General features: G+C 44.2%; 1 protein-coding gene across 5 annotated transcripts in view; it reads right to left on the reverse strand.

Moving 5' to 3' along the window:
* Positions 1-11,855: 11,855 nt before the first annotated feature.
* UACA (uveal autoantigen with coiled-coil domains and ankyrin repeats) overlaps positions 11,856-21,322 on the reverse strand; it is a 116,615-nt gene continuing 107,148 nt past the window's right edge. For all 5 annotated transcript variants that reach the window (XM_033920285.1, XM_033920286.1, XM_033920287.1 and 2 more), the window contains 3 exons: positions 15,593-15,748; positions 13,211-13,276; positions 11,856-13,134 (listed from right to left, as the gene is read on the reverse strand). In XM_033920285.1, the coding sequence (XP_033776176.1) occupies positions 13,057-13,134; positions 13,211-13,276; positions 15,593-15,748 (300 nt within the window). In that variant the 3' untranslated portion in view covers positions 11,856-13,056. The remainder of the gene's footprint in view (positions 13,135-13,210; positions 13,277-15,592; positions 15,749-21,322) is intronic.

A 21,322-nucleotide genomic window follows, 5' to 3' on the forward strand; every position in this document is an offset into this window, starting at 1 on the left:
ATAGAAATAGACGGCAGATAAGGGCCACGGCCCATCTAGTCTGCCCACCCCAATGACAATGGCACAATGCGCGGCAGCGGCAAAGAAGGCAAATAGAATGTTGGGCATGATAAAGAAAGGAATCTCGAGTAGATCGGAGAAAGTTATAATGCCGCTTTATAGGGCAATGGTCAGACCACACTTGGAATACTGCGTCCAACATTGGTCTCCCTACCTAAAGAAGGATATAAAACTGCTGGAGAGGGTGCAGAGACGAGCAACAAAACTGGTGAAGGGTATGGAGAAACTGGAATACGAGGACAGACTTATAACACTAGGATTGTTCTCCCTTGAGAAAAGGAGACTGCGTGGGGATATGATTGAGACCTTCAAAATACTGAAAGGAATCGACAAAATAGAGCAGAGAAGATTATTTACATTGTCCAATTTGACACGGACTAGAGGACATGTAATGAAGCTAAGGGGGGACAGGTTCAGGACTAATGTCAGGAAGTTCTGCTTCACTCAGAGAGTGGTTGACACCTGGAATGCCCTCCCAGATGAGATTATTGCGGAATCGACCGTCCTAGGCTTCAAGAGCAAACTAGATGCATATCTCCTTAAGAGAGGCATATAAGGATATGGTGGACTATAAATTACGACAGGTGTACACCTGGCAGGACCTCCGCGTGTGCGGATCGCCGGACTTGATGGACCGAAGGTCTGATCCGGAGATGGCATTTCTTATGTTCTTATGACCCTCCCCTACCTTTCTCTGTAAATAGATCCCATGTGTCTATACCATTTGGCCTTATAATCAGGCACGCTGCTGGCCTCAATAACCTGAAGTGGAAGACTATTCCAGCGCTCAACCACCCTTTCAGTGAAAAATAATTTCCTGGTGTCCCCGTGCAGTTTCCCACCCCTGATTTTCCACGGATGCCCCCTTGTTGCCGCGGGACCCTTGAAAAAGAAGATTTCTTCTTCCACCTCGATGCGACCCGTGAGATACTTGAATGTCTCGATCATGTCACCCCTCTCTCTGCGTTCCTCGAGTGAGTACAGCTGCAACTTATCCAGCCGTTCCTCGTACGGAAGATCCTTGAGTCCTGAGATCATCCGGGTGGCCATTCTCTGGACCGACTCCAGTCTCAGCACATCCTTACGTTAATGCGGCCTCCAGAATTGCACACAGTATTCCAGGTGGGGCCTCGCCATGGATCTATACAATGGCATAATGACTTCAGGCTTACGGCTGATGACACTCCTGCGTATGCAACCTATGATTTGCCTTGCCTTGGATGAAGCTTGCTCCACTTGATTGGCAGTCTTCATGTTCTCACTGACGATCATCCCTAAGTCTCGTTCTGCTTCAGTTCTCGCCATTAAGGGTGTAAGTCTTGCATGGATTTTGGCTGCCCAGGTGCATGACTTTGCATTTTTTGGCATTGAAGCTGAGTTGCCAGGACCTAGACCAGCGCTACAGTAGGAGTAGGTCGTGCATCATGTTGTTGGACATTGAATTTATGTCTGTTGTGCTTTTGCCCACTACATTGCTTAGTTTGGTGTCATCGGCGAATAATGTTATTTTACCTCGCAGCCCTTCTGCCATGTCTCTTATAAAGATGTTGAATAGGATCGGGCCCAGGACCGAGCCCTGCGGCACTCCACTGATTACCTCTGTCATTTCGGAGGGGGTGCCGTTCACCACTACCCTCTGAAGCCTACCTCCAAGCCAGTTCCCAACCCATTTCGTCAATGTGTCGCCCAATCCTATAGAACTCATCTTGCTCAGCAACCTGCGGTGTGGTACAAAGAGTAGCAACATTCCATACTATCAATTCGGAGCAAGCAGTGGATTCCCCCATGTCTTTCTCAATAACAGACAATGGACTTTTCCTCCAGGAATTTGTCCAAACCTTTCTTAAAATCATCTACACTATCAGCCTTTACCACAACCTCTGGCAACGCATTCCAGAGCTTAACTATTCTCTGAGTGAAAAAATATTTCTTCCAATTGGTTTTAAGATTATTTCCTTGCAATATCAAGTGTCCCCTAGTCTGTAATTTTTGACTTGTACCCGTTCTACTCCACTCAGGATTTTGTAGACTTCAATTATATCTTCCCTCAGCCTTTTCCAAGCTGAAGAGCCCTAACCTTTTTAGTCTTTCCTCATACAAGAGGAGTTCCATCCCCATTATCTTGGTTGCTCTTCTTTGAACCTTTCCTAGCACTGCTATATGTTTCTTGAGCTAAGGAGACCAGAATTGAAAACAATACTCAAGGTGGAGGGAGGGCGGGTGGGGGGTATTTCTGTCATGGTTTCATTCCCTTGTGAAATATTGGTTGGGGGGGGTTAATTTTGTATGGATTTTGATTGATTGTAAATGCATATATGATTGATATTGGTTGTGTGGATACATTTTTACATTTTTGTTGCTTTAGAAGCTCAAAGTTAAAAAAAAAAAAAAATACACCAGGTGAGGGTGCACCATGGAGAAATACAGAGGCATTATAACATTCTTAGTCTTGTTAACCAGCCCTTTTTTAATAATTCCTAGCATCTTGTTTGACAGTACCCTAAAGCCATTGGCACAATGTGCGGTGGCAGCGAAGAAAGATAACAGGATGTTGGACATAATTAAGAAGGGGATCACGAGTAGATCAGAAGATGTCATAATGCCACTTTATAGAACAATGGTCAGACCGCACTTGGAGTACTGTGTCCAACATTGGTCTCCATACCTTAAGAAGGATATAGCTCTGCTGGAGAAAGTGCAGAGGCGAGCCACGAAACTTGTCAAAGGAATGGAGCATTTGAACTACAAAGATCGACTCAGGAAACTGGGACTGTTTACCCTTGAGAAGAGAAGACTGAGAGGGGACTTGATAGAGACTTTTAAAATATTAAAAGGATTTGATAAAATAGACCAAAAAGCAGCATTATTAACATTTTCAGATGTGACACGGACAAGAGGTCATAGCCTGAAACTGAGTGGCAGCAGGTTCAGGACAAATGTCAGGAAGTTCTGTTTCACACAGCGCGTGGTGGGTGCTTGGAATGCTCTCCCCGAGGAGGTTGTGGAGGAGACTACTGTACTGGGATTCAAGCGCAAGTTGGATGCACACCTTCTTGCATATCATATTGAAGGATACGGTAAATCCGGGTCTCTAAAAAGGAGTACCTAAATGGGCCGCCGTGTGTGCGGATCACTGGACTGGATGGACCTCGGTCTGATCCGGTGAAGGCATTTCTTATGTTTGCTTTTTTGGCCGCTGCTGCTGCACATTGGATGGAAAGTTTCATTATATTGTCTACTACAATGACACCCAGATCTTTCTTGGCCGTGGACCCTAGCATCTGGTAACTGTTTTGGGTTATTCTTCCCAATGTGCATAACTTTGCATTTGTCCACATTAAATTTCATCTGGCACTTGGCCACCCCATCTTTCAATTTCCTAAGGTCTGCCTGCAAAGTTTCACAATCCGCATGCGTTTTAACAACTTTGAACAGTTTAGCGTCATCTGCAAATTTAATCACCTCACTCGTCATTCCAATGTCCAGATCATTTATAAATAAGTTAAATAGGAACAGTCCCAGTTTAGACCCCTGCGGCACTCTGTTTACTCTCCTCCATTGAGAAAAATGACCATTTAACCCTACCCTGTTTTCTATCTGCTAAACAATTCCTAATCCACAACTGAACTTTGCCTCCTATCCCATGACTCTTTCTCATGAGCCTCTTATGAGGAATTTTGTCAACAGCTTTCTGAAAATCTAGATACACTATATCAACCGTCTCACCTTTATCCACCTGTGTATTCATACCTTCAAAGAAGTCAATCAAATTGGTGAGGCAAGATCTCCCTTGGCTGAACCCATGCTGACTGTCTTATTAAATCATATTTGTCTACAAGTTCCACAATTTTAGTTTTTATAATTGTTTCCACCATTTTGCCCGGTATTGAAGTCAGGTTTAGTGGATCACCCCTGGAACCCTTTTTTAAAAAATTTACATAACATTGGCCACCCTCCAATCTTCATGTACTACAGATTTAAGCAACAGTTTACAGATCACTAACAGCAAGTCATCAATTGCATGTTTGAGTTCTTTTAGTACCCTAGGATGTATATCATCCGGTCTAGGTGATTTATTACTTGTTACTAAAATCATTGAACATAGCAAGAGACATGCTTAATGTGGTAGAATGCAAAGACAGATTTTTAAAAATGGTGTTTGGTATTAACAGACACATATATGCAGGTGCAAACTGGTTTTTTTCTTATACATTTGTGCTGTTTTTGCTAGTGTATAGGGAATATCAAAAGCTGTTTAAAGTCCCCAAAGGTGTCCAAGGAAATTCTAACTTCCCGACAAACTATGGCAAAAATTTAACCTGGTGTGTCTATATCCAGCCTGAACATACACACACTGTTGAGGTAAAATAGATCTGGATTCACTATAGTTCTTCCCTGCTTCTTGTTATCCTCAAAGGAAGCCTCAGCCTCACCACTCCACCGCTGTATTATCTTACAACCGCAGGAAGAATTATGTGGTGCTTCATCATTGGCTGTCCATTGTGATATCTTTCAGTTTCACTCGTTTTTTAAGTCTCTCTTATTTATAAATGAATTTCCATTTAATAATTATTTTAAATATTATAAATATAAAGTGCAAAAGTACTTAGCTTAGTCTCAGCCAAAACCTGGGAGTCTGACCCGACATGTTTCGCACGAAAAGTGCTGTATTAAGGGTCTCCCTAAGTAATAAAGAAAAGGAAGTTATAAACCAACAATCCTGTCCAACTACCTCTCCTATTTAAGCTATAAATCCATTTTTCCTTATGTCCTAGACTCTCCGAGGTCACCGCTGTCATCCGTCTCCAAGTTAGGTATGTGAGAAAGATGGCGGTGGTGTCCTGCCCCCGGGGTTTAAATCCTAATGCCTAACCTTGTGACTATTGCTCCCTCCCCCTGCATCTCCCGTGCTCGATTATCATCCATTCACTTTAGCCCATTCAATCTCATTGTTTAACCCCGTGGTTCCACCGTGTCAACCATAAAGATGTGTCTCTGTTCACTCTCATTCAACCTTCTCTGATCTTTCCCACCATCCCACCCAGTAATTGGATGATAATCGAGCGCGGGAGATGCAGGGGGCAGAGCAGACCACTGACACCTCGTTTGAGGTCTCCGATGCCGGACCTCGAGGATATTCCGGTTTTGATTGCCTCATCCAAATCACCGGGTTCCTTTGATGCCGAAGCTTCATCTTTGACTTAGGCTGCCTCAACGTCCTCGAGTCCTTCTTGAGGCAAAGCATTGGCAGATCAGCTATCTTTCTCGTCTTTCCTTCATCAGGGCTGTGGACTTGAATATTCAATTGGATACTGGCTCAAAATACTCTAAGGAATATCTAGAAGTCATGCATCTTCCTCAACCTCCAGCAGAGTATCTTAAGCTTCCACTTCATAAGCTTTTGGATCTTACTTTTGGTCGATGCATGGAAACACCTTTTTCCATACCAGCTGTTCCAGGCAAATTGGACTCTAAGTATAAAACTGTGCACCGAAAAGGATTTGACAATACTCAGTTATCTCATCAATCCCTCCTTGTCGAGTCCTCCTTAAAGAGGTCCTTCCAAGGTTTATGCCACCGTTCCTCCTGGAATGGAAGGGAAAACTATGGACAAATTCGAACTTCACATCTATCAAAATGCTATGATGTCCTCTAAACTCCTCAATTATAATTTTCAATTCATCACCTTATTTTGAATTTCTTATTTCTTTATTGCCAAAGTTCTTGCATTATCTGGATACTCAAATGCACTTTGAATTTCAAGAGGTTATTGCTTCTTTGTCTCAACTCCGGTTGCATCTCCTCCAGTCATCTTACGATGCATTCGAGTTGTCTGCTCGAGCAGCTGCTTGCTCTGTGGCTATGCGTCGTCTAGCCTAGCTTCGTACCATTGACATGGACCTTAATCTTCAAGACCGCTTAGCTATCATTCCTTGTGAGGGCAATGACCTCTGAAGAATCCATCGAGGCAACCACCAAGAAATTGTCTGACCATGAAAAATCTTTTGCTTCAATTGTCAGACCTAAGCCAAAGCCAGCTCCTTCCAAGCCTGCATGCCCTACTCTTATTTATCAATAGCGTTATGCTCCAAAGCCGGCTCCTTACACTCACCCTCCTCTTAAGAAACAGCAACCTCAGAAGCAGAAAAAAACCCCAACCTTTTGCTGCACCTAAGGCTTCTCAGCCTTTTTGACTGTTTAAAACAGAGCATAACCTCCACCGTTCTAACTCTGTCTCATTTTCCCCCATAGGAGGTCGTCTCCATCATTTTTACGACCGATGGATGTCAATCACCTCCGACCTCTGGGTGCTTGCCATCCTCAAAGAAGGATACTCTCTTCATTTCACTCAGATTCCACCAGAGCTTCCTCCAAATGCTTGAGTACCTGATTGTAAAAACCGCTTAGATAACCTTGATAGGCGGTATATAAAATCCTAATAAACTTGAAACTTGTATCCTTCCAATCCATCCCAGACCGCCCTTCTTCTTCAGGAAGCTCAAGCTCTGCTTCGTCTCCATTCCATCGAACCAGTTCCCTTGGAGCAGCAAAACAGGGGTTTTTACTCCCGTTACTTCCTTGTTCCGAAGAAGATGGGCGATCTGCGACCCATTTTGGATCTCAGGGCTCTCAACAAATTTCTAGTCAAAGAAAAGTTTCAAATGTTGTCCCTGGCATCCCTTTATCCCCTTCTCGAGCTTTTCACTTGGAAGGACACTACCCTGAGTACCTTTTTTTTTCTTGACGATATCCCCTTAGAGTTCGTTTCTTCCTTAAAAATCTTAGGTGTCATCTTCGATGACAAACTTTCATATCATGAATATATAAGCAATACAGTTAAAACATGTTTTTTCAAATTACATCTGATACGTTCGATCTCTAAATTTCTTGAGCCCAAATCCATCAATATACTAATTCATTCATTGATCATAGCCAAAATCAATTACTGCAATTCCCTTCTACTCAATATTTCGCAAAAAGAGAAAAGAAGACTCCAAATAATCCGAAACACGGCGGTTAAACTGATCTACAATGCTAAAAAATATGACTACGTCACGCCCTTGATAATTGATTCCCATTGGCTCCCTATAAGCCATCGCATCACTTTTAAAATATTACTTCTAGTTTTTAAATCCTTAATCTATAATGAACCTCAATTCATAACCAGAATGCCTACTCCTTATAACACATTCCGGTCTCTCGTTCAACTTCTCATAACCTTCTTTTTTTTTTTTTAATTTCTTTATTCATTTTTTCATATTACAACAAGTGTATCAGAAAAATACATATAATCTTATAAACACACTTGATTTTCCTTCATGAATACTTTAAGTACAATATATCATATATATTCATATTTTTATAATGTTTTAGATAATATGTAAATCATTTAATATGTATGACAAATATAAATTAAATTTTAAAAAAAAACCCCAAGCCCTCCCTTCCTATTTCATAACCTTCTAACGGTTCCATCCCTGAAAATTATAGACACCAGAAGACAGGATATGTTTTCGGTTATGGCCCCTCAACTGTGGAACTCTATACCACAGTACATCAGAGATGAAAAAGATCTCTCATCCTTTAAAAAAAATCCTAAAAACCTATCTTTTTAAAGATGCATTTAGCCTATCACTCACTGACCTGAAATCATAAGCTTTTTTTTCTTTTAACATCTTTAAATTTTTTACCCACCCTCTCGTTTACTTCCCTATTGTTTTTCAACTCTAACAAGGAATTGTAACTTTTCCCCCTAACCCCCATGATTCATGTTAGTCTTATTCTGTAAGTCTGAAATTATTTTATTTTATTCACTACCCTTTTTTTAATAAATTATACATCACTTAGGAAATTAAATAAGCGATTCATCAAACACTAATAAAAACTTGAAACTTGGAACTCAAGGAGGCCTACACTCATATCCCCATTCATCCGGCCTCCCGTCAGTACCTCAGATTTCAGGTGGGGAATAATCTGCATTATCAATACAGAGTACTACCATTCGGCCTGGCCTCGGCTCCCAGGGTGTTCACCAAGTGCCTGGTAGTGGTAGCAGCAGCTCTAAGGAATCATGGTCTTCAGGTATTTCCCTACCTCGACAACTGGCTCAAGGATTCCATGTCTCAAGGGGTTATTGTAGCAATCCAACAGACTACTTCGTTCCTACAAAGTTTGGGATTCAAGATCAATTTTCCCAAATCTCAGCTTCAACCCTCTCAGATTCTACAATTCATTGGAGCTGTTCTGGACACTGTCCAACTCAGAGCAATCCTTCCACAGCAATGTCTGAAAGCTCTACAACTCTGTCATACAGTGTCTTCCTGATCTTCCATCTCAGCGAGACACATGATGGTACTCCTAGGTCACATGGCCTCCACAGTACACGTGACTCCTTTTGCCAGACTTCACCTCAGAATTCCTCAGTGGACCCTGGCATCCCAATGGACGCAGATTTGCGATTCTTTCTCGACACATCAGTCACTCCTTCTTTGAAGCAGTCTCTCCGCTGGTGGATGCTCTCTTCTAATCTTTCCAGAGGTTTGCTTTTTCAAACGCCCCCTCATCAGAAGGTCCTCACGACAGACTTGTCGACCTACGCTTGGAGCGCTCATCTCAATGGTCTCCGTACTCAAGGCCTGTGGACCAGTACGGATCGTCAGTGTCATATCAATCAGTTGGAACTCAGAGCGATCCTCAAAGCTCTCCAGGCTTTTCAACATCTGCTTCACGACACAGTAGTCCTCATTCGGATGGACAACCAAGTCGCCATGTATTATGTCAACAAACGGGGGGACAGGGTCTGCCTCCCTTTGTCAAGAAGCTCTGGAGGTTTGGGACTGGGCAATCTGCCACAACATCTTCCTCAAAGCTGTCTACATTCAAGAATTGCTTGATGGACAACTTGAGTCATCTACTGCAACCTCATGAATGGACTCTCCATTCTTCGCCTCTTCATCACATTTTTTCACAGTGGGGAACGCCTCAGATAGACCTCTTTGCAGCTCCCCACAACTACAAACTGCCTCATTTCTGCTCCAGGATATACTCTCCTCATTGCCTCGAAGCAGACGCTTTTCTTCTGGAATGGACGAATCTCTTCCTCTATATATTTCCTGCATTCCCTCTCATTCTCAAGACTCTGGTCAAGTTGAAGAACGATCATGCACCATGTTTCTGATTGCTCCTCGGTGGCCGAGACAACCTTGGTATTCCTTTCTACTTCAACTTAGCAGCTTCGACCAGTTTTTTCTTCTCTGCTTACACAGAATCAAGGATGTCTGCTTCATCCCAACCTGCAGTCTCTACACCTGACAGCTTGGTACCTCTCAACATAACCCCCCTTCAGTTTTCTCAATCTGTAAGAGATGTTTAGAAGCTTCTAGGAAGCCTACCACTAGACAATGCTATCACCAAAAATGGACTAGATTTTCTATGGTGTTTTTCTCATCATAAGGAGCCTCAGCATTGCTCCTTATCTTCTGTTTTGGACTATCTTTTGCACTTATCCAATTCTGGCCTCAAGTCTACATCTATATGAGTCCATCTCAGTGCAATTGCGGCTTTCCATCAGCCTATTGAAGGGAACCCCCTCTCTGCTCATCCGGTGGTTTCCAGATTCATGAAAGGACTTTAGTTACTGACCCACCATTCACGGTGTTCCATCATGTGGTTCTTCGTACTCATCCGAAATTCCTACCTAAAGTGGTCTTAGAATTTCATCTCAACCAATCCATCGTCCTACCAGTATTTTTTCCAAAGCCTAATTCTCATCCTAGAGAATCAGCTCTTCATACTCTGGACTTAAGTGCTTTGGCCTTCTACTTGGAACGCACCAAACCACACAGAACTGCTCCTCAACTTTTTGTTTCCTTCGATCCAAATAAGTTGGGACATCCTATTTCTAAGCGTACCATCTCCAATTGGATGGTGGCTTGTATCTCATTCTGCTATGCCCAGGCTGGATTACTCCTTCACAGTAAAGTCAAGCAATGGCAGCTTCAGTAGCTTTCCTCAGCTCTACTCCTATTGAGGAAATTTGTAAGGCTGCTACTTGGTCCTCGGTTCATACCTTCACTTCTCACTATTGTCTGGATACTTTCTCCACACAGGATGGACAGTTTGGCCAAACAGTATTACAAAATTTATTCTCCTAAATTGCCAACACTCCCACCATCCCATTCTGGTTAGCTTGGAGGTCACTCATATGTGAGAATACCTGCCTGCTTGTCCTGGGATAAAGCAGTTACTTACCATAACAGGTGTTATCCAGGGACAGCAGGCAGCTATTCTCACAACCCATCCACCTCCCCTGGTTGGCTTCTCTGCTAGCTATCTGAACTGAGGAGACGCGCCCTGTGCTGGGCGGGAAGGCACTCGCGCATGCGCGCACCGGTGCGGGCGACTCAAAACTTCAAGTTTCTTCAAGCAAGACTGCTTGTGAGGCGTCTGCATCGGGGCTCCGGATGATGTCACCTACTTGTGAGAATACCTGCCTGCTTGTCCCGGGATAACACCTGTTATGGTAAATAAGTGTGCTATTTCAATGGTCCTTCTACCTCACACACTGGTCTTTTTTCAGGCATGCATAAGCGCATCTTACGTTGCACCATTATGGACTATGTTGTAGTCTGGGTACTTCTTGAAGACACTTGCTTCTCTACTACAAAAAAAGGATCCAAACTTTCTCTTTTTAGTGTTGTAAGGCAGCAGAAGCGCTAGTGAACATTTCTGGAAACAAGTAGTCAAGAGGTACCAGATGTGGTAAACCTCAGCAACTGTAGCAATGCCTTGTGGATATGCCTGAGGAGCATGTGTATTATGTACATATATGTTAATGTAGCTCAGATATGATAGAGACATTTAACTACCTACGTAATGTAAATGCGCATGAGTTGAGTTTCTTTCATTTGAAAGGAAACTCTGCAATGAGTGGGCATAGGATGAAGTTAAGAGGTGATAGGCTCCGGAGTAATCTAAGGAAATACTTTTTTACAGAAAGGGTGGTAGATGTGTGGAATAGTCTCCCGGAAGAGGTGGTGGAGGCAGAGAATGTGTCTGAATTCAAAAGGGCCTGGGATAGGGACGTGGGATCTCTCGGAGAAAGAGATAATGGTTACTGCAGATGGGTCATTTGGCCTTGATGTACCGTCATGTTTCTATCTACAGATATTACTCAGCAGTGCCAGGTAAAAAGGGGACTGCAGCAGGGGCTAGGAGTTGAATGGGGCAGGTAAGATTTACCTACAGCTTGTAGCCTCATTGGGACTGGGATACCACCTTTTTGTAGTTTTACATTTACCACCACAGTCAAAGTGCTTTATATGCAGGTCCTTCTAGCTTATTCCCTATCTGTCCCGCTGGGCTCACAGTTTATCTAATGTACCTGGGGGGGGGGGGGGGGGGAGAGAATTAAGTGACATGCCCAAGGTCATGAGGAGCAGTAGAGGCTGTAACTAACCCCTGCACATTTTCCTCCTATGTTGAGCAGACATCACTTCCATGTATGCATCCTTGCATGTGCAATTTTGAAGGGCTACGTTCTGGATGTGGTTCCAGTACACCTCAAAAGACGCTCGCACTAGAATTTACGGCTACTCAAGAGGCCCGCAGTAGGCTTAGGTGAACTCTCATTCACACCTTGGGTTTACAGAAATGCTTGAAGGGGCAACTGTGCTCACTTTTTTGGTGTCTAAAAGTGCCTCTAATAGCTTAACTTTGGAAGTACTCATAGCTCCCTTGGATGGGGACTTTGCAAGTTTGTTAATTAGCAATTGGAAGAAAACAAACAAACAAACTTCAGCAGCAGCAAACAAGCAAAAGCTTTTATTTACACAGCCACTAAACACAGAAGAAGAGAGAATACTCAGGACAACAAAACTTTAATTTACACTTCCAAATTCATGTAAGATCTGTTTTGAACTAAGATGAAGTGACTAAAGTGAGGCATTTCACACCTGGGTCTCCACTGCTTAGGAATGAACAATTAGAAGCTTAAGTGGCCACTGAACATGCACGCTCCATTCCCCCAGAGGCAGATCTTCATGATTAGCCATCTACAAATCCCATCTGGATTAAACAATGTTTAAAATTGATATTTTTAAAAACAGAAATCCCAGCTGCTGCCCACACTTGCCCTGCAATCATCTCCCAGACACCACCATAGTAACCAGCAAGTCACTGTTCCTCCAAAACCACCACTTCCCAAAGAGACCCTACATATTAAGTCACTGTTCCCCAGAGACCATAAATCCTTCCTGAAACGCAAACTCTACCCCCACTAACCTCAAGAACCATCACTCCCCATCCTGCTGCTTCATTGCAGCTTGCGTATGTTATCGTACATGCACACACATTCCACCAGATATGCACACATCCCAGGGTCTGTCATATGGTTGAGAGCTGGATCAGCTCACACGCATCTGTACTTAATCCAATGCCAAAAGAGTAGACATGAAGCAACTGCAGGGGAAATACAAGAAACATGTTTATTATGCGAGGCTTCTCTCTAACAAACATGTTTCCTTTTGAAAGGGAACCCTGTCTTCACTTTAATCAAAGCCCCTTCTATCAGCAGATATTTAGCTATGTCAAGTAAACACCTTCAGACAAAAATGACAAATGCATTCAAGAATTATTTTCTATACATTGATATGGAAACATTACATAGGTAAAAATTGTCTGAGAACATCTAATTCAGTATGTTCAAGAACATGTGGAAAAATATATCAGTAAAAAATGAAGCATAAAACTTGAGTATGTTCAAAAATGCTTGTGTACCTCTAAAACAAGAAAAGGCACCAAGTCTTCATTTACTTAAATAACGATGAACCTGGCCAGCCAGGTTTTGATATCTTTTGTGCCCGAGCTCCCCGGGCTCAGCTCAAAAAGCAGCAAAGACGTTTCAGAGCTTCATCACCTTTCCTGGACAGAGTGGACAAAATAAAGTCCAACTTGAGAAGACGAAGTAGAAAGAATTCATTCCACAATTTTTCTGGGTTAGTCAGCAGACCAGCTCCCCCGTCTCATGTGAATTATCTGAAGTAGTTCAGCTTGCACATCTTCATCCATGTGACCCTAGAAGAGGGCAAGTAAGTCATTACTAGCCATTCTCTTCTCCCTTTTCCTAATAATAAGCAAACTTCAAACCTACCTGAACAGCACTAAGGAGATGTGCTCGGTAAACAGAAATCACTTCCTGATGCTGCCTATCTGAGTCCTATACACGGAGAGAGGACAGAACAAGCAGTTAGCTCTGAAGACCATCCATCTTCTTTATCCTGGTTTTGCTTTCATTTATGTATTTTCAAGTCTGGCCACTGCCTCAGTCAATCCTGTTTGTACTTCTCTGAACCACATTTCCAGCAATGTAAGCAGTCTCAGATACTTTCTATCATGTGCCGATTCTCCCCCTGCAGCCCTCAGAACAAACCAAATCCTCTTGCCTGCCACCTCCTCCTTTCACATTTCTGCCTATGCCACAATAGGCTTGGGCCAGTAGAGTCTGGATACAAATCCAACCAGAAGGTATCTAATTACAGGCCTGTAGCATCAATACCATTTGTTGTAAAATGAATTGAAGGCTTGATAACTCATCAAGTTATGGATTTCCTGGACAAGTTCAATATTTTGCACTATTTTCAATACGGATTTAGGGCAATGTTTAGTAATGAAACTGTAATAGGTTCCTTGATAAATGATATTAGATCTTTATTCTGTATGGGAAAACAGGCACTTCACCCTGAAGAAAGCCACAGCATGATGGCTCAAATGTCCATTCTGCCTACCCAGATGGGGCAAGACCCAGACAACTGCAACAATCAGGTACTTCTTCAGTTTGACCTGCCTTGTGCTTTTGATTTGGTGGATTGAATTTACTTATCTATCTTTGATGAAATGGGAATTACAGGTCAAGTTTATACAGTGGCGAACCAAGGCGGGGAGGGGGGTCCACCTTGTCTGCAGACCATAAGGGGGTGCTCCTGGGGTCAGCATCATGATCTGGGAACTTCACTGCTCTGTCAATGTTAATCCTTCCTCTTTGCCAGGTCCTGCCTTTGCAGAAGCAGGAGGAAGGCCTGATGCCAGCAGAGCAGCGAGATAAGGCTGCTGACAATGAGAGAACGCTCTGAACAGGCTTCTTATGGCTCACTGAGGCCTTCCTTCTGCCATGTCACTGATGACAAAGTGAAGCAGGCTGCAAAAAATCTCATGGTGGGATGGGATGTGGTAGGGAAGGGGTCGTCGGTCAGGTCTGAAGATGCTGCACAGGGAGATAGGAGGGAGGGAAGGATGGCAAGCTGCTGCACATGGGCGAGGGGAAGAAGAGGAAAAATTGTTGGAGATGGGCTGGAGAAGAGAAATGGAGATGCAACAAAGAGGTGAGGGAGAAATCTTGCATATGATGGAAGGAAGACATGCATGGAAAAGAGAATGAGAAATGTTAGACAGAGTGAAGGGCAGGGAGAGATGGTGTACGAGGAGATAAAAAAATGTTGCACATAATGGAGGGGAGGAAAGAAGAGATGCTGCATGGAGGTGAATAGAGAGGTTTGACCCAGAGCACAAGGCAGGGAGAGAGAGAGAGATGGTAGACAGTGGGAAAGAAACAAATGTTGAATATGGCAGTGAAAGGTAGAAAAAAATAATTTTATTTTCTATTTTGTTATTACAATATGTTAGATTTGAAATGTGTATTCTGCCAGAGCTGGTGTTAGACAGTGAGCGAGAGCTAGGACTTAAAGAGGAAAAGTATTTTTAATTTTGTTTACACCATAGTGATGGTGTGGGGTTGGAGAGGGGAAGAGGGGCAGGGTGGTTGGAAAGACTAGAAAACAAATCTGCCAGGATGTTTGGAAAAACCCCCAAAACAAACCCCACCAGATTGGGCAAGAAAAGTGAATCGAATCATCGATTCAATAGGCTGAATTGAATCGAAAAAAAAAAGTTTACCCAAATCAGGCAGCACTAGCATCTACAAGTGCTGTCTCATTCAGGAATCTAATCCTAATTTCCCAATAGGATCCATTGTTCACTTTCCATGGTTTTGAAGCACTTCATGTGCTGCTGGAACCTAACTTCAGCATTTTGTTCTTCATGATTTGAAATTTTCAGGAACTGTACTATCATGAATAACGAGAAAGGACTTATTCCCTACACATTGTATAAGTGCATCAGGACTGCAGTTTAAAATCCATCTCAGGGGCTCATACTACAGGGGAAGCAATTAGGATGAGTGGCTCTGGGCCCCTTTCCCTCATATTGGACTCTTGCTGCCTTCTCGCTGGAACCATGAAATTAGGCTGTAAGCAGAAAAAAAGGCAGAGTCCTGTTTACTGCCCTGAAACCTGTGCTGTATTCTCACAAAGACTGCTTGCTACTAGGTCTCATACAGTTGTCTATATTTAGACCAAAATCAAATTTTTTGCCTGAAAAATCTACTATGCAAGCCAGCATCTCACTTTCCTAGAGTGTGATTGTGTGTCTCTAGACCACCAGTGTCCAACTCTCACTCTACAAGTCCAGCATCACTTACAGCCAGCTTCTGCTGTAGGGCTGTCACCTGACTCTGCATGACATCTGTCTGCTGGTTCTCTTGCGTTGACCTGGGGCCTGTACGGCTGTAGGGGAGTTGAGACAAGCTGTTCAAAGCCTGCTTCAGTCGCTCAACATCATTAAGAAGGTCGGTTATCTTGAGAGGAAGAGAGAATAGAATTCATGACCGACCTTGGAACATTTTCTACAAACTCTTAACATAAATGTGCTGGAATTATTGAAACAGTATTAACACAAAGTAAAGAAACCATCACTGCATAAGGGAATCCCTGTATAACAGCAAGGAGAGATTTTCGGAGCTGTAGCAGTGGTTTAAATAAAGCCTCATGATCTCAGTGTCTGCAATTCAAGCACAGGACTCTTCTATACGACACTTTCATGGGTTACAATCAGATTCAAAACAGTATCCTGGTTTGTTCTGTATTTTAATTCATGGGGGAGGCAAAAGCACAAATAATTGACATGTGAAAAGCACCTTTCAAAACAGAAGACATCATCAGCAGGTCAAATAGATGGCTGAATCTAGTCAACTCACCTGTGCCTGCTTACTAGAGTCTGGACTAAAAATATTTACTTAAGTTGAGGTGCTTTCCCTTCCTTCCTTCTTCCCATTGTTTCAGTCAGTTTGAATTAAGAGCGGGGCAAAGGAATGAGTGGATTTATTATTATTTTGATAACTCCTAAAGCAGCCGGAGGCAAAACTGGGATTCCCGATTGAGTTAAGGAGCTCTACAAGTTATTCGTTGATTATGGAGAAGCAGCTAAGTATTTAGAGTTAACTGTTCCTCCTTCTGATTGGGAATGTAGTGACAACCCAAGATTGCTTGTTGAAAAAAAGAGAATACTAAATATAATAATCAGTGTTGTGAAGAATTAAGATTCCACAGGGGAGTTGCTGAAAAATGATGGAGTTTTTTCTGACCTATGAAGACAAACAGGTCTTTTTCTCCACCATTATAAACTTTGTGGTGTGGTTAGGCATTTATATCTAAGTATGCAAATCTATTAATACAGAGGGGTGTTCTGTATTTTTTGTTCTAGAAAGTAGGTGTGCTTGCATAGTGAGTGAGGTAAAATTCCTAGATGTCATAAATGACTGCTTCTATGGATAACTGGTCTAGGAACTGACAAGAAGGGAAGTTATTTTAGATTTGGTCCTTAGTGGAATACAAGGCATAGTACAGGAGGTAACTATGTTGGGTCTGATGGAAAACAGTGATCATATGATCAAATTTGAACTGATACCAGGAGTGGCGTCGCAAAATAAACCTATAAAGAATAGTCCAAATCATAGTTACCAGATGCTAGAGCCCACCTTGGGGGTTAGCACTCAAGAAAACGATCTGGGTGTCATTGTAGACAATACGATGAAACCTTCCACCCAATGAAAGATTAGGTTTCTTACCTCTGCTAATATTCCTTCTTGTAGATCTCCTCTGGAGCCTGAACTATCGGGTAATGCATCCATTCCAGCCTTGGCTGCAGAACTTAAAAATAAAACCAACCCCCTCTGCAAGGTCACCTGTGCGGCCACTCCCCTTGAAGTTCAGTAGGTAGCAAAGCCAGGATTATTTAATACAAACAGGAAATTCAAGAAAAAAAGAGAGAGGGGGATGCGGGGACTCCCCGCTACAAATAAATGCTGCTCATGATAACCAATTACATAATCAACAACCACCAAAAAAGGCCAAGTGAGGATAATAAGAAATTGAAACATTTCACACCTGCAAAACAGGAACAGGTCACTAAAGAAGACACAGCCTAAAGAGCAGAAGGGGCACCACCCCAGGACCCTTAAAACCCCATGAGCTTACATAAAAGGACACTCAAGGAAATTTTAGCGAGGCTGGTCAAAGAGAGAAAGCCAACTTACCAGTTACTGGCAGGCGATCTGCGAATTGGACAAAACAGATGGGCGGGAGTTCAGCCTCCAGAGGAGATCTACAAGAAGGAAAATTAGCAGAGGTAAGAAACCTAATCTTTCATTCTTGTACAATCCCTCAGGAGGCTGAAACAGCGGGACGTACCTAAGCAGTCCCAAATCTCAGGGGGGGGGGGGCAATGAGCCTGCCGCCAGAACAGAAGGGCCAAAGACCGCATCACCCATAGCTGCCACAGCAAGATGGTGAAACCCACGTGGACGCCCAGCAAATCTCAGGCGAGACCACAAGAGTCAGCCCACGAAGAAGCCCTTCCTTCGGAAGGATGAGCCCTCACCCTAAGGAGAGGCTGCTTCCCTGCCGCCACATGGGCCGCAGAAATGCCCGCACATATCCAACGCAAGAAGGTAGCCTCGGAAGCAGGCTGACCCCGGCACGTGGGGCCCTCCAGGACAGATAGTCCGACAGATGGAAGTCGTTAGTAGCCTCAAGGCATCTTAAAAAGAGATGACGCACCTCCAGAGACCGCAAAACACGGGTCTTAGACTTGGAACCCGACAGAACAAAAGTAGGTAGCTGAACTACCTGGTTGACGTGGACTGCAGAAGAAAAGAAGACACGGACCACGAAACAACCGCAGACTCCACTGATGCGGAGAAAAGGATCCCTGCACGATATAGCCTGAATCTCCGACAGACCCTGAGCAGGAAGCAACTGTAACGAGGAAAGCGGTCTTGATGGCAACATCTCTCAGAAAAATCCCATCCAGGGGTTCATAGATCAGACGAGCCAGTGAGTGGAGAACCAGGCTCAGATCCCAGGGCAGTCGCAAAGGTGGCCACAGCCTCCCCGCACCGCACCCCTGTAAGAAGCATACAACATCATGGGGAGAACGGCCAAGGGCCTTCCACCAAAGAGGGAGCTCTGATCAGCCAGTCGTAAAAGGTACTGATGGACCTGCACACCCAGCGAGCACAGATGGACAGCCACCATGACTGTGGTGAATGATCTGGGCGCCAACACCAACCCAAGGGGCAGCGCCATGAACTGGAAGTGCCTCCCAAGAACATGAAACCTCAGGAACCTCTGATTATCCGAAAACAAACAAACAAACAAAAATCGAGATGTGGAGGTACGTTTTCGAGAGGTCAAAGGAAGCCAAAATCTCTCCGGGCGCCACTGCTGCCACCACTGAAAGCACAGTTTCCAGCCAGAAATGCAGAACTCAAGGGAAGGCGTTCCCTTGAAATTGGTCTGCAATCTTCAGAGTCCATCATTGGCATGATGAAGTAAATCGCGTAGCTCCTGGTGCCCCAGTCTCCCTTTGAGACAGGCTCTATAGCTGCCTGATCCAGCAACCTGCTCACTGTGGTTCACACCTAGCTGGCCCTGTCCAGAATTCCCTCAGGAGGGGACAGGAAGAATTCCAGCGGAGGACAGAAAAACTGTAGTCAAAGGCCTTCCCTGAGCATGACAAGGACTCACTGAGCTGAGATTTGCCATTCCAGAAAGAAGTCCGAAAGCCGCCCCCTGAACTGGGGGGGGGGCCCTGCCAGAGACCTAGTGTCATATTTTTATCTAGGGAGGGGCAGAAGGCCGGGAGTAGGAAAACTGTTGGCACGCTGCACCTCCAAAGCGAGGACTGGAGGGAACTCCGAAACACTGTCCCGCCGCCGGGAGTCTGGTGAACTGAGAAGTGCGCTGGCAGGGTCGAAAATCCGGCCGTCCCACATCCCTGGTTGGACAAGGTCTAGAGAAAAAACACAAGGCCCATGGGCCGAATCTGGCCCGCCTGGCCTTTTTATGTGTCCTGCGGCAATGTTCTCGATCTTCCCCTTCTGAGCCCAGCGTGTCCTCCCCTCCACGCCAGTCCGACACCGATACGCCGGAAAGTCTGTCAGCCTTGGCAGCGACTCGGCAGTGCTGTTTGTGGCTCCCCCTCCTGCACTCTGTCCGCCGCGGTCCACCCGGGCGGAAACAGAAAGTTGCGCGTCATTGGAGACAGACCCACAGCAGGCAAAAAGCAGGAGTAGCAGCCACGCACAGCACTCCCAAATCGCCGAGGCCGGCAGATTCCCCAGCCCAGCAGCAACATCCGACCGGTGCCGGAGGAAAAGGCACGACGGGCTGTGAAGACAGCGAGATGAAGGGAGAGAGGTTGGACCTGGGGTAGTGTGGAGAAAGAGGGAAAAAGATACTTGAAGGGAGAACTGTTGGGAAGAGAAAGGGAGAAATGGTGGACCTGGGGGGAGGGAGGCAGGCAGACATGGGGGAGAGATGGGATGGGGGCAGTTGGGAAGAGAAAGGGAGAAAAGTTGAATTTGGAGATGGAAAGGGATGGAGAAATTAGGCCTTGGGATGGAAGGGAAAGAGAGAAATGCAGCATCTCTTTTTTTTCCTTCCATCTCATTGTTCAGCATCAAGGAAGGAGGGAAGAAGAACAACAGAAAAGAGACGGAGCAAAATGTTGGACCAAGAGAAGTGATGGAAGGAAATAGGAAGATGGGAAAGGCACGAGATGGGAAATGGGTGAGCTACAGAATAAGAGGAAAATTGATAGGTAGCTGAAAATTTAAAAAGAAGAAGGATGAGAAAGAGGGCAAGATTTGAGTGGACAGAGGCAGAAAAGAAAAAAGGAGAAAAATTGAAAGGGAAAAATCAATTTGTTGGAGACAGGGACTGGAGCAAGAGAGGAGAAAAAAAAATGGATAGCAGACACCGGAAAGAGAATTAGAAGATAGCCCAAATCAGAAAGAGAAACTGGGACCAAAAGCAAAATGACCAGACAACAAAAGGTAGAAAAAATAATTTTATTTTCTATTTTGTGATTAAAATATGTCAGATTTAAAATATATATCCTGCCAGAGCTGGTGTTAGACAGCAAGCGTGAACTAGGACCTAAAAGAGAGGAAAAGTCTTTTTACTTATTTTCTAGCCGGCAGCGTGGGGTTGAAGAGGTTGTATCCCTATACTTCTTCTAAGACTAACCCCCCTCCTTCGCTGACGCACAGCATGGGTTTTGGCACCAGCGATTGATCCTATGCTCACAGAAGTCCTGTGAGCATCGGAGCTGCCACCGGCACTGGGGCCCACACTGTGCGTCAGCAAAGGAGGGGGCAAGTATCTTAATAAAAAATCCAGCCTACGACTTAGCCTGTGTTTTAGATTCCGGCCTCTTATATGATTTGAGTTTGACACCCCTGTCTAGAGCCAGGTAGCACCTCAGGCTACAGACCTGAACACTGGCCATAAGGTCATCCAAACCCTAGCCAAACAGCAGCGAACCCTTAAAAGGAAACCTGCTCAACGGAGCTTTCAGCTGAAGTAGCACGCAACCACTGGTGAATCCAAGTCATTCACCAAGCGGATCCTGAAGAAGTTCCCCGCTTAGTTCAAGATGCTATAGAGTGCCATCGGTCAAAAAAAAAAATTTAGACATGCCCAGGCCACAAGGAAGTGGCCTCCGCAGCTCACCCTCCCGCCGTAGCAGAAACAGAATGACTCTGGAGATCAAAATGTAATCATCAGTCCTGAACATCCTGCAGGACAATCCCTCCATCTGAGGAAAAACATTACATTACATTGTGCTTGTTAACCGCGTAATCACAAGTTCAACGCGGTTTACAAAAGATTATTAACAATAAGCATAGCACAAATGAATGAATTAATCAGATACCTGGAAAATAGATAAGTCTTCAGCTGTGTTTTAAAATGTTTATAAGAATAAGCTGTGAGCAATAACGCTCAAAATTCTTGGCGACCTGAGCCACAGCTGAATCCACCATCAGCGGGACCAGTCTCTAGTTGAAGTCCGATGCCATGGGATACAA

The sequence above is a fragment of the Geotrypetes seraphini genome, chromosome 14, assembly GCF_902459505.1.
Source record: "Geotrypetes seraphini chromosome 14, aGeoSer1.1, whole genome shotgun sequence".
Taxonomy (NCBI): domain Eukaryota; kingdom Metazoa; phylum Chordata; class Amphibia; order Gymnophiona; family Dermophiidae; genus Geotrypetes; species Geotrypetes seraphini.